This window comes from Euprymna scolopes, chromosome 16 (assembly GCF_053919585.1).
Source record: "Euprymna scolopes isolate OS-2025 chromosome 16, ASM5391958v1, whole genome shotgun sequence".
Classification (NCBI taxonomy): Eukaryota; Metazoa; Mollusca; class Cephalopoda; order Sepiida; family Sepiolidae; genus Euprymna; species Euprymna scolopes.
Window position 1 is genome coordinate 52196881 of NC_136497.1, and position 13471 is coordinate 52210351.

Consider the following 13471-nt stretch of genomic DNA (forward strand, 5'->3'; position numbering starts at 1 on the left):
GTACTTCAAACAAACTACCTTTCTCTCTTAATAATGAACTCTGTTTAGCCATTGATTTTTCTGACACCAGTTTCAAAATGAATTTTCAGGGGGAAAATGTAAAATAAATGGAGGACTAATCATATATTTGAACATGTCAAATAATCACTTTTGTTTGATAGCACTTTATTATGTCTCTATATAAAGTTAGATATGTGTATATGTTTATATTTCACTCTGAAATAACCCATCATAATGAATTTTGAAACCCATTTGCTATGGATAGGTAATGTGAACTATGTTTACTTTAATTTACATTAAAGGAAAGTGGATGAAACTTCTAAAAACATTCAGATACCTCCAATTTTTCTAAAATTTAAAAACTAGGTATTAGATATCAATTAATACCCCCCCTCATTTTAGTTTCTTTGGAGTTTTCAGGCCACGTAATATGGGCACAACCTTCTATTTCAACATTCAGATATTCAAATTTACATTAAATTCAATCCATAGTTGTTAGAGAGGAGTTAAACAAGATTTTCTGAATTTTAATTTCTTAAGACTCCTTTAAGTTAAGCCTGAAATGTTAGACATTTTCTAGCATCAAAAGCACGTAATAAGAATTCTAGACATAAGGTTTATTAGCACCATATCTTACTTTCAACCTTCATGAGAGAGTATAAAAGTGGTACAGAATTATTTTGTTCAGGGAATAAATTTTTTCCAGTTTAGGATGGTATGCTTTTAATTTCTCTATATTGATAAACTATGAAAATTAAAAAAATATTAACATTATCTTTCAATAAAGACAAAACTTTGGACTTAACAGATTGAGCATACAACACTCTTGCGTTCCTTATTACTTTCTTACAATGGTTGCTGGCAGTCCTGAAAACGGCTTTAGTTTCCATACATCTATTACGTTTGAAGCAGTGGAAAAAGTGATTTCTGTGCGCAATGGCAGCAGCACATTCTGGAGAGAACCATGGCTGGCTGTTAGGTTTTTGCTGAAACTTTTTAGAGGGTATGAAATGGTCAATACCTACAATTAACCATTCAGTTAGGTCTAATACTATAGAGGACACATCCTTTTTAAACATGGAATGCAGAGGTAGATCAGATATAAATGTACGGAAGCTATCCCAGTCAGCCTTAGTGTATCGATATACTGTACGATGAAGAGGTACGTCTGGGGACTTATTACATTTCATTTTTATCTTAATTGATACAACAGAGTGGTCGGAAGATCCAAGAGGCGACAGAACAGAAACTGAACATAGTTCAGGGCAAGTTGTGAGAAAAAGGTCTAGTAGGCTCGCATACTGGCCGTCATTATCGGGCACACGGGTAGGTTCCTGAACAATCTGAGTGAGGTCATAGGCAATGGAGAAATCATGACAGAACCTCCCCTCATCATCGGTCTTGTTTGAGTGGGTCAACCATTCGACGTTGTGAACATTGAAGTCTCCACATACGTGAATGTTAGCTGAAGGATAAGTAGAAAGGACTTGGTCAATTTTCTCAGATATGCTTTGAAAGATATTAACTCCGCTGTTGTGGGGGCGATAGAGAGTAAATATAAATGCAGTAGTGTGAGCTAAAGCAACCCGGAAGCACATATAGGGTAAGTTAGGATCTTCCCTGGAGATGTCCCTCCCACATGGAAAGCTATCTTTAATATAGGCACATATTCCATGCCCATGGCGATCTTGGCGGTCAGATTTAGAAGTTAAGTTAGAGTATCCTGAAATTGCAAACTCATCTAGGGAAATAGCCTGTCCAATGCCAGTTTCACTTAAAAATAAAAGGTCTGGTTTAGTCTCCTGTAATTGGGTTTCAACCTCTGGAAGGTTAGAACGTAGACCCCTGATGTTGGAGAAGGAGACATGGTAGTAGGGGTCTACGTTGGAAGTTGGAGAACCGGGTTTAATCGTGTATTTTTTCTTGAAACTTGTCATGATGAAATTTTGGAATTTGTGGACTAGGTCGACAGATTTACTTAGAGCAGGATAGAGAGGGGAAATTAAGAGAGAAAAAGAAACGAAGAATTTTTTTTTTTTTATTTGTAGCTAATGATAAGGTAAAGCCGTAACAATTACCCACTAGTATGGCATCGAGAGGCCCCACCAGAAGCTACTGCATGGTCCAGAATCCATTCACTAAATGGCAATACAGCAGCCCCAGTACTTTGCACCTGCTGATAGGACAGCCTCCTTAGTGGTTAATCCAAGGTTCGGGTCCCTGACTATCAGGCGGATAACGTCAGCCCAGACAAAACGTTTACCTCCAGCACCCTTACTAGTGACATGGCTACAAGGATAGACATAGAAACAGAAAATTTCCGCCATCTCAGCCAACTGTTCGCAAAAATACTGCCAACCTAGTTATATCGCATAGGATTAGCAAATCTCTCGACGGTGGCAATCTTTCTAGGGCAATTGCTCTTGACATATCTAAAGCCTTTGATAGGGTATGGCATAAAGGTTTACTTCATAAGATCGCTAGCTATGGTATAGCTGGAAAAGTCTTCTCAATTATTAAATCATTTCTTTCTGATAGGTTCATAAGAGTAGTAGTTGAGGGGCAAAAATCAGAAGCTCACAGTATTAATGCCGGTGTCCCTCAGGGATCCATCCTGGGCCCAACTCTTTTCCTGATCTACATTAATGATCTTCCAAATCATATCCTTACATCATTTGTAGACATTTATGCTGACGACACTACCATTTATGGTACCACATCTAAGACAGTAAACGACCAAGTTCTCTCCAATTCTCTCTCCTCTGATCTTGAGCACGTAGTACAATGGGGAAAGGAGTGGCTGGTTACTTTTAATGCATCTAAAACCAAGCTTCTCTCTTTACATCATCAACATTCTAATTCACATTTGTCATCAATTGAAATGAATGGCTCTCGTCTTCAGGAGGCCTCAAGTTTTGACAAGCTTCTTGGCTTGACCATTACTCCTGATCTTAAATGGAACACGTATATCAAATCTGTTGCCAAGGCCGCTGGAAAAATGGTGGGATCTTTCTATCGATCCGGTAGATATCTCACTGCTGATGCTATTCTCTACCTATATAAGAGCCAGGTACGTCCAAGGATGGAATACTGTTGCCACATCTGGGCAGGAGCTGCTAGAAAGGACTTGTCCTGCCTTGATAGAGTTCAAAATAGACTTTGTAGCCTCGTAGGAGATGTCCTTTTCTCCTCCTTGCAACCTCTATCTCACAGAAGAGATGTTGCGAGTTTGTCTCTGATGTATCGTTATTTTCATGGAAAGTGTTCAACTGAGCTTCAATCTATGGTCCCCCCTCGCCAAACTTTCACAAGAAACACTCGTCTAGCTGTAAACACTATCAATAATTTCCCCCACTCTTTATCTGTGCCTAAACCTAAACGTAGATTCCATGAACAAAGCTTCTTTCTTAGAACTGCACGCCTGTGGAATTGTCTTCCGTTTTCCTGCTTTCCGGCTGACTACAATATGGTTGTGTTCAAGTCTAAAGTAAATAAGTTCTTAATGAGCCGTTCCATATAAGTTATTAAATTTACCAAATTTTCATTACTAATGATTACTATATTGACCAATTTCTACTGTACACTCTTTAACCCTTATCCTTGAGTGGCCTCTGGGCCTTGATAATGTGGTGATGCCTTTGTAAAAAAAAAAAAAAAAAAAAAGCACAAAAATTAAAATATCAAACTCTTTTGCTCTTGTAATCAGAACTGCTCTAAATTTAAACTTTTTAGAAGTCAAAATCCTTCAAAATCAGTCAAAAATTTGATATCAAACATTGCTGTGTTATTTTGTTAACTGAACATATTTCTAATCTTCCCATTTTAAACAAGTGTTTTAAATTTTGTAATTTTTTACTGTTCAAAATTTTTTTATACACAAGAAAATATGGTATGCCTTAGCTTTTTTAAAACCCCATGTCATACGATGATTAAAATTTTGAAAAAGTTTTTTGAAAATTTTGAAGTATTGTTGCTTACATGTTTCAAATTGTTTTCCTCGTCTTGGTTGTAATGCTCAATGCTTAAACCTTGTACCCTCCAAGCTTCTTTAGGTGCCTTTTCTCATAGTTGGTCACCTTTTCAACTCAACATTTTTATTCAACCCATTTGTGTTTTATTACACATTAGATACATTTAACAATGCTTTTATCTACCAAGTCTCATGTTCATATAGCCTAGTGGATAAATGTGTTAGCTAAGAGATATCTTACCTGGAGGTTGTAAGTTCAATCCTTGCTGAAGGAACTGCTGTTAAATATCTTCTTTTTTTTTAATATACTAATGAATCATCATTTAAGTTAAACGTTAATAAGATAATATTGTTCAGCATTCAACTGACTGACAGGATTGAAAACGATGAATAAAATATATAAAATCTTCAGGGAAGAAGTCTTATGGTAACATGTGCCACAGATTAGAAGTTCTTGTAAATAACCTGTTGATAACAAATTTTGTTTGATTCTAGGAAACGTTCTTTTTAGTGGTTAATAGGTAGACAAGTTCTTGTGAAGGTTTTAAAGGGGAAACCAGAGATTAGAACTCAGACAAGCACTTTTCATGGAAATAATGATAGATTAGAGAAAGACTAACAATCTGTCTACTGTGAAAAATAGGCTGTAGGGAAGAAAAAAGACCCACCCACCCACTAGATGGCTAAGTTCATTTTTTGCTCTTGGTAGTATCTCTCCATCCGACTTTTATTCAGGTAGAGGATTATACCAGAAGTCAGATACATTCTGAAGTAGTAGAATGATCCATCCATTTTTTTCAGCGACCTTAAAAGGCATGGAACATGGGATGAGAACTGTGTACTCCAGTGGGTTAAATAAAGGGTTAAATTTGAAATGTCTAGAATATCGGAGGATACAATGACTGAAACCTTGTGAACATAACAACCAAGATAAAGATAGCAGTCCATGACATGTAAACAATCTAAATCTAATAAATTATTTTTTACAAATATTTTTTTCATGAGAAACATGTTTCAATTTTATTCTATGCTTTCTGACCTGGTATTGCCTATGAGCACCTGATTGCAGTCACTGTAAATCACCCATGAGTCTATGATGAAATCTATATGTGTGGTTATTCAAGTTTCAATGCTTCATATGTATGCTGAAACCTTGATTCAACTAGTGTATTTAAGTGGATAGGATGTTCATCCATCAGAACGACAAGGACTATCTGATTGTGATGGAAGGATGATGAATGACATGCGCTGAATTGTGAATAAAGGGTTGCGCAATCCCTAACCACTTCTCTCCTGAGTCCAGTATGATTGAAAATAATGCGGAGAGCGCATGCATACAGTACTTGGTATTATCAAATGATCACCCATATTAGTTCTGGGATCTTATGGCAATGTGTCAGTATGGTTATGTCTTATATAGTGTATTTAAGTAAAGCCGAGTTGTTTGTGAATGATTCTGAAAAATGTAGAATCCTTAAAAAAGATATTGCATGGATGAAACCCATACTCATAAAAGAATTTGAAAAAGAAAAAAAAATGAAATAGCTTGAATAAAAAAAATTTTTTTTTTAAATTGAAACAAAGACTAATGTAAACAGGATCTTGTGCAGTGTTGGATAGGTATAGCTTGTTAACAATGAAGAAACAACAGTTTTAATATATTAGACAGTTGGAAGTAATTTAAAAAACATAAGCATTATTTAACACTAAACATCAGTTATATATTTCTTTAGTAATTGCTGTTTTCAGAGTGGGCATAGTTTTTTTTTTATTACTGGTTAATTCTTTGTATTATGTTAGCAAATATAGAGATTGCTATATCAAATAAAAGAAAGAAACCCTGTTTTTGTTGTTTTTTTTGGGGGGGGGTTTAAGTGTATTTGTTTTAATGTGTTAGATTGAAAAGCAATTTTTTTTTTTTTCAAAGTAAAAAATAAAATAACAAGAATAGATACTTATTAATGGAAAAAACTATATATTTCTGTCTACCTTCCTCTCTATCTCTTGTAACTTTTATTATTAACATTAAAATAGACACTATGAATAGACTACTTTAGAATAAAAGATTTTAATATGTAATTATATGCCGAATTAAAATACAAAATATAAAAGAAGTCAGCTTAAAACGAAGTTAAATGATGTGAGTAAAAAATAAGAGTTAATTACATGGACGAGATTTTTTTATGCCATATTTAAATCTTTTACATTTACAACAAATGCAATAATCTGATTGACTAATGAACAGATGAATATCCAAGGAAAAATGCTGAAATGCAAATTTGGAAGTATGTCTTACTAAAGCAGATATTAATCCGTGTGTAGTATCTAATCCATGAAATAGACAAGATTTTAAAACTTTGTTTGCAAATGAAACAGATTCATAAGTAAATGACTGGCTAGTTAGAATCAAATATCAGTTTGGCAGATCTATGCTATTTAGATCTCATATGGAAACCCAACCAGATAATCTTATTTTATATATTCTTTTAATAATTTTTGGTAGAGTTCTGATTAAATATAAAAGTTATTAACTTCAAAAGTATAAGTAGAAGTTGAGAGTTTGCTGAAAAGAAGTATGAGTTACACAAGAACCCATGACATAATGGATAAAGTACTTGGTAAAATTCAATTGTAAGTTACTTTTCTGGAGTTTGAAGGTTCACTGTTCAGTTTCAGCGACACTCAAAATACAATTGTGCAGTTATGGTTGATGGAACAAGAGCATGTTACTCTCTTGGATTAAATAAAGGTTTCTATTCAAAATTCCATGCAGATTCCAGAGTGCAGCAGAAAGATTTCAGAGTTCGACAAGAAGATAGGAAGCTTTATCGACCAAAATATGAAAAATAACACTTGAGATGGGAACAATAGTCTGAATAATCCAAATAATCCAAATTAATGATCCTTATCTAAAAAAATTCAGAAACTCTTCTGATTAAATATAAAAGTTATTAACTTAAATGTAAGCAGAGGTCGGGAGTTTGCTGAAAAAAAACAAACTATGAATGCTATACCTGGAATTAAAAAAACAACAATTCTTCTCAAACTCCAGCAAAAGTTGCAGAATCCAGCATCTTGTTTAAAAAGAAAAACTTAAAAAAAAAAAAAAAATGTCCTATAAAAATTTCTGCCCCACCCCCTTTCTCTCTCTCTCCCTGATATCACTCAAATATTTTATTTTCACTTTTGTTTTGTAATTGTTATCATGTATATTTATATAGATATTTACTAATCACATTTTTTTTTCATTTTTTTATTTCAGCTCAAGTCAAAAATCCCCTAAAAAGCATAACTCCGACAGATCCTGTGTTACCTCCTCCTTCAAACCTTGATGTTAAACTTGTATATGATGCAATTGATAAACAGTTAGACATTTCGGATGTTAATCTCTACACTGGTGATCAAGATTATTGTAAGTGTTTATCTTTTCTTTTGCCTTTCAATGTTAAATCGTTCTTTGATACAGCAAGAATGTATGAGAAAATGTTTTCCATTGGACGAGCACAAATGAGCCATAATACTTGACTTTTTAACTTTAATTCAAATTAGGAATAACTTTTGATTTGTTAGTGTAAAAGACCTCATTACTTCCGAATTTTTAAATAGTAGTAGTAGTAGTAGTAGTAGTAGTAAAACAAAATCCAACCATTTTAGTATATTATTGATAGATAAAAGTGATCGACATGTTTACTGTTGTGACAGTTTGGAATTTGAAAGAAATTAATTTTGCATTGATGTGCTGGTTTTCATTAAATCACCAAAGTTAAGCAACATGGAATTTGGCCACTATCAGAGGAGTAACTATTTGAAAATGCTAGGCGCTGTGTCGTCTTCCCATGACCAGGTTAGACATGCATCTGAGGACAGTTTGTGAATTTGATATTCCCTGTAAACTTCTTCCTTCAAGGGAAGCCAGCATAGTTTGACCAGGGTTCATACCACACCAGGTATTACCAGTTTACATGCATTTTTACACTTTTGAAGCCTTTAAACAGCTGAATATAAAAGTGTCTATATTTAAAGAAAGTTTAAAAGCAACAATCAAGTATTGTTCATTTTTGCTCTTAAATTATAAGAATTTTTTTTTTTTTCTATGGCCATTTTTCATATCAAAGAACCAAAGTTTATCAGTTTACATTTTATTACAGGATTTCTTTTGAAAAATTATTTGTATAAAAAAATAATCATCTATTATTTTTTCATATTCATAATTTGTAAATTAGCTTTGGTACAAACGCTCAAATTTTTTAATAGCATTATTTTTTTGGTTTTAATATAAAATTTTTTAATAGCGTTAATTTTTGGTTTTAATATAACATTTTTTAATAGCATTATTTTTTTTGTTTTAATATAAATTTTTTTAATAGCATTTTTTTGCTTTAACATAAAACTTTTAATAGCATTATTTTTGTTTTAATATAAAAATTTTTAATAAAATTATTTAAACAAAACTTTTCAATATACAAACAAGGGATAATTATTTCACATTTTATTTTTTGGTATGCATTTTAATTTTTAAATGAGAAAAAACTGGGTAGTTTTCATCTGCAGATCGATATAGGAAAAAATTATATTTTAAGAAAAAAGTGGAGAAATTATATATATATATATATATATATATATATATATATATATATATATATATAAAACGTTCTAGACTAAAGTAATTTTTATTTACATAACTTTTTCTTGCATCATTTTGTCAATAATTTTCCTGAGCTTGGAGAAATCTTTCCAGATTAAGGGTATTTTAATTTTTGGTTTTAAGCCAGACTGCCAAGGATTTTCCCTACATTAAGAACCCATCTTATAAATTTATAAAATATATATTTCATTAAAAAAAAAAATAAATAAAAACCTTTGGTTGCCCCACTGGTGCAAATTTGACAGAAGGTTGGTTTTTAACATAGGTAAAATCCAATTTCCCTAAAGGAGGCACTCTGGATTAGTACGAAAATTATTTTAGGCTAGAAGGATTTTGTTACTGGCCAAAGAGGAAAGATGAAGTGTAGTATCAAAACAGATACTAGACTTTAATCCTAGCCAAAAGGTCAATGACAGTTTGGAAAAAAATTTTCTACATGCTTTTTTTAAAGTAATTCAATATTTATTTAATTATTATTTCAAACATTAACTTTAGTGACAATAAATTACATTTTCTAAAAATTAAATTTTCGATTAATTGGATGAAGCATTCAGTGGTCCTGGATAAATATGCCAAAATAAGACTTGTCAGAAACATAAAAACAGGACATCTATACAATGCAAGTCGTTTTTTATTTAAAAATTAAAATGCCTACCAAAAAATAATATAACTATTAAATAATCATATCTCATTTGTTTATTGAAGTTTTGTTTAAAAAAAATTCTCTATATTAAAAAATAAATCTTACTGACAAAAAACTGAACAATTATGTTTAAAGAATGCTGTATGCTAAAGTCAAGGTAAAATCAGTTGTGATCGAAAACTGTTCCTCTTGTTTCTCTCAGTGGCTACGGTCTTTATACCTTGTTTGGTCTGAAACTTCTCATAAAAAGGGGTTCTTTTAATCTAAGTATGTCAAAAATTTCACCCATAACAAAATGTAGCTACAAAGACATTGTAAATTTTTTTTTTAAATCTTAATTTTGCTACATTAAGATCTTTATGCTCCTTTTTAACTGGTTAATTTTGTGAATCAAATTTTGAAAAATGAAACAAAAAGTCTTGCCACAGTAAAAGCAAAATTCTACCAAAAATCAAATTATTTGATTTTATTTGTTCTTACGCATTTACATAATATTTTTCTTTTATTTTTTTTTTTTATAAATTCCAACACCTACGCATCCATCCATACAATTTTGCCTTGTGTAAAACATTTTAATAAATGCAATGAGGGATGCTCATTATTGCAATTTACTCAAAGATAATGTATCTGAGAAATTTAAATTTTGTCCCAAACATATGAAATTAGCTGAAAGTGATTTCTCTGGAAGAAATATAAAAGAAAGGAAAACTGACAAAATCATTTCGGTTTTCTTAAAAAGAAACTTTTTTTAATCCATCTTCTATATAAATTATTTTTCCCCCTTATTTCATTGCCATTGCTTTCTATGAGAACACTACATATGCAAATCTGCTTTAGCAGCAATTAAGCCAATTTGTGTGCATGTTTTTGAAAAGTATGTACTTGTTTTGTTAACTTTCAATAATTTTACATTTTAAAATATATTTTGGAGTAATTAAAATTTGACAGTATTCATTTCAAAATGTCTTATTTTTTTTATTTTTGAGCCTTGATCATTTTATTTTTTTGTAACAATGCATATGTATATAGCATTACTAGCGTATGCTGTATTTTCATGGACATCGGCAATATTACATACCTAATGTGCTTCAAAAAGTCATATCTTTTTTATTTGTGGGTCAATTTTTAAAAGCATTACATTGCTGGAAAGAGAATAGAATAAGCATTCCAATGATGTTAATTTATTTTTCTTTTATGCGTTCAATGTTTTTATGCTCAAAGTTAAAAATGAAAAAAAAAAAAACGGTAAAAAATGATAGCAAAAAGGGAAACTGTTTTTTCAATGTTTACATTTCATACGTTACGTTTGGATACATATGCACGGGGGGTCAAATTTGATTGGATATGGCTGAAATTTTACAGGCATAGAAGTCCATCTCTACTGGACTTTGATTTATATTTTTACTAGCGGTGGGGGGGGGGGGGTATCTGGCGTTGCCCGAGTGTTTGGAGGTGTGTGTGCTCGGGTGGGGGTGTTAATCAAAACATAAGAATAAGCGAAGTAAAAAAAAAACAAAAACAGAAAAACGAATGTTAAAACTTGTTTAAAAAATCTGAAAAATAAAGCGGGTGTGTGTGTGTGTGTGTGTGCGCTCGGGCGGTGAGGGGGGGGGTAATCAAAACAAGAATAAGCAAAGTAAATATTTTTAAATCTATATATATAAAAGCGAAAATGTATGTATGTTTGTGTGTCTGCTAAAAACTTTTGACCGACGGAACAAAAATTCACAAACTTGGTATCATATTAAAGCTCCACCCTCCGGACGACAAATATCGAAAAATTAGCCCAAAAGGACCATCAGAAGTGCGTCAACTGATCGCTTTTCTGCAGGGAGGGGGGGGTGTCCCAAAAAAGTGACATTTTAATGTTGGACATTACATATTTTTAAATCGATTTATAACTGCCCCAAAAAATATGGGTGCCAACTCTTCTACATAAAGTATACACGAGGCCGTTTATTTTGGGTCAACTTGTATTTAAAACCCGCTGAGTCATGTCACGTGATCTTGACGTCAGCAAGCTATAATGGCAGTCTGAATTTAAAAAAACATGTTATCGGTAAAAAAAAAATTAACCTTTACACAAGCTAAACTATGAACTTCTACGCTATGGCAACATTACCAAAGTTATTAGCACATTCAAAATACTTAGATACGATAGTTAAACGAAAAATAACAAGCCAAAAATGTGAAGTAAAAAAAAAAAATACGCTTACAAAAAATATTAACGATCGAAGTTTTTACAAAAAAAAAACAGCCAGACGCCATTTTCTTTTTTAATAACAGTCTTTAGAGTAAGGAAGACGAAGTGAGAGAGAGAGACACACATACACAAACGCAAACAGAGAGAGAGAGATAGAGATGTCTAGACAGGAAACGAAATACGTAATTTAATAAAAAATAAAATACTGCTACGTCATCTCGTAACGCTCTCGCGATGATCTCATTTAGTGGCTTTTACTCGCTTTATAATCCTTATTTTAACACTATAATCAATTCCTCTTACTCTTGGCCTAGACAGTTAAGTGGTTGGAGTTAGTTTCACCTCCGCGTTCCGGGTTCAATCCAGCCTCACGACCAAAACTATTTTTTTTCTTTTACATCTTTAGACACGCGGGCAACGGTTCTTTATTTTTTTTTTACTTTGCTTATTCTTTAGTTTACTCCCCCCCCCCTATACACACAGCGTTTTTTTTTTTTTTTTAACATCGTTTCAGGTTTATTACTTATCCCCCCCCCATGCACACACCTACAAACACCCAGGCAATGCCGGGTACCCCCCCCCCCGCTAGTCTATATATATAAAAGCGAAAATGTGTATGTATGTTTGTGTTTCCATTAAAACTTTCAACAGACACGACGAAAATTCACAAACTCGGTATCATATTGAAGCCCCATACTTTACATGAAAAATATTAAAAAATTGGCCAAAAACGTTCATTTTTTTTCACCCCAAAATCGACAATTTTCGACAGGGGGGGGGGGGGTCAACAAAAAAGGTCCTCTACGTTATCATTTTTTACCATTTTTTTTTTTTTTTCATTTTTAACTACGGTTCTACGCATGCGTCAGCAGATGACGTCATAACCTGATTTACTTGCAATACTTAAAGAACTGACTAAATTTCATGTATGTTGCGTTAGCTCAGTTGGTTAGCGCGTTGGTTCGTTATCTAAACGTTTTGGGTTCGAATCGTGGTGTCAAATGTCTGGTTTTTTTTTTCGATTTTTTTAATTTAAATATTGAACCAGTGTTATTTAAGCCATTTTTCACGTAACAATCATTTTTCTGTTTTTTTTTTTGCTTTTTTTACTTCGCTTATCCACTCCCAACCACACACCCAAAAACACCCGGGTACCCACTGATTTTTTAAATTTTAATATTGAAACAAGCTTATTTAAGCCATTTTTCACGTGTTCGTTTTTCTGTTTTTTTATTTTTTGTTTTTTCGATTTTTACATTTAACATCATTCGTTTGCCTTATGTTAGTTTTTTTTTGTGTTTATTTTTTTTATGTTTTGATTATCCCCCCCCCGCTTAAGTTTTAACGTTCGTTTTTATGTTTTCTTTTTTTACTTCGCTTATAACAAACAAACCTGGTCATTGACCGCATTTGCTGAATAGCTATTGCTTACGTCGTCGTCGTAACACTCTACGACTTCCGTGTGCACACCTGTCAATTTGGTTCTTACTTAAATAAATTCAAACATCTTTCAGTAGCTCATTCTGGCTGACCGATTTTATTTTCAAACTTCGCCTCAGGGTCTCGAGTTCGATCCTACCCCCCCCCCCGGTTTCTTTTTTTATTTAACAGTACACACACCTCCAAACACCCGGGCAATGCCGGGTATCCTCGCTAGACTATATATATAAAAGCGAAAATGTATGTGTGTATGTATGTTCGCTTTTCCTCGATGTCCACAAAAAGCTTCTTTCAAAGAAGCGCTTGCTTGCTTCACAACTTCTTAAAACTTTTTATATCATCTATAAATTGTAATATCTCAGAGTTATCCACGGAGATCGCCTATTTAATTTTATTGACTTTCGAACGTTAATTATTCCACATTTCCCGCATCGGCACATGTTACATTCGGTTTTCGGTGTAAAAAAAGCGAAACTAGACTCTAACCACAGGCCGAAAGCCAGTTGTCTCAAGAGAGCGAAGTAACGTTTGTTCAATGTCGACTTCGTCATATCAGACTGTAGCTTTCAT

General features: G+C 32.8%; 1 protein-coding gene across 9 annotated transcripts in view; it reads left to right on the top strand.

Annotated features, from left to right (window-relative positions):
• Positions 1-13471, top strand: part of LOC145295954 (multiple PDZ domain protein-like) — a 548951-nt gene that overhangs the window by 248865 nt on the left and 286615 nt on the right. For all 9 annotated transcript variants that reach the window (XR_013869923.1, XR_013869924.1, XR_013869925.1 and 6 more), the window contains exon 11: positions 7233-7382. Coding sequence is in view for 3 of the 9 variants with exons in the window: in XM_080141856.1 (XP_079997982.1) it covers positions 7233-7382 (150 nt within the window). In the remaining 6 variants the exon portion in view is untranslated. The remainder of the gene's footprint in view (positions 1-7232; positions 7383-13471) is intronic.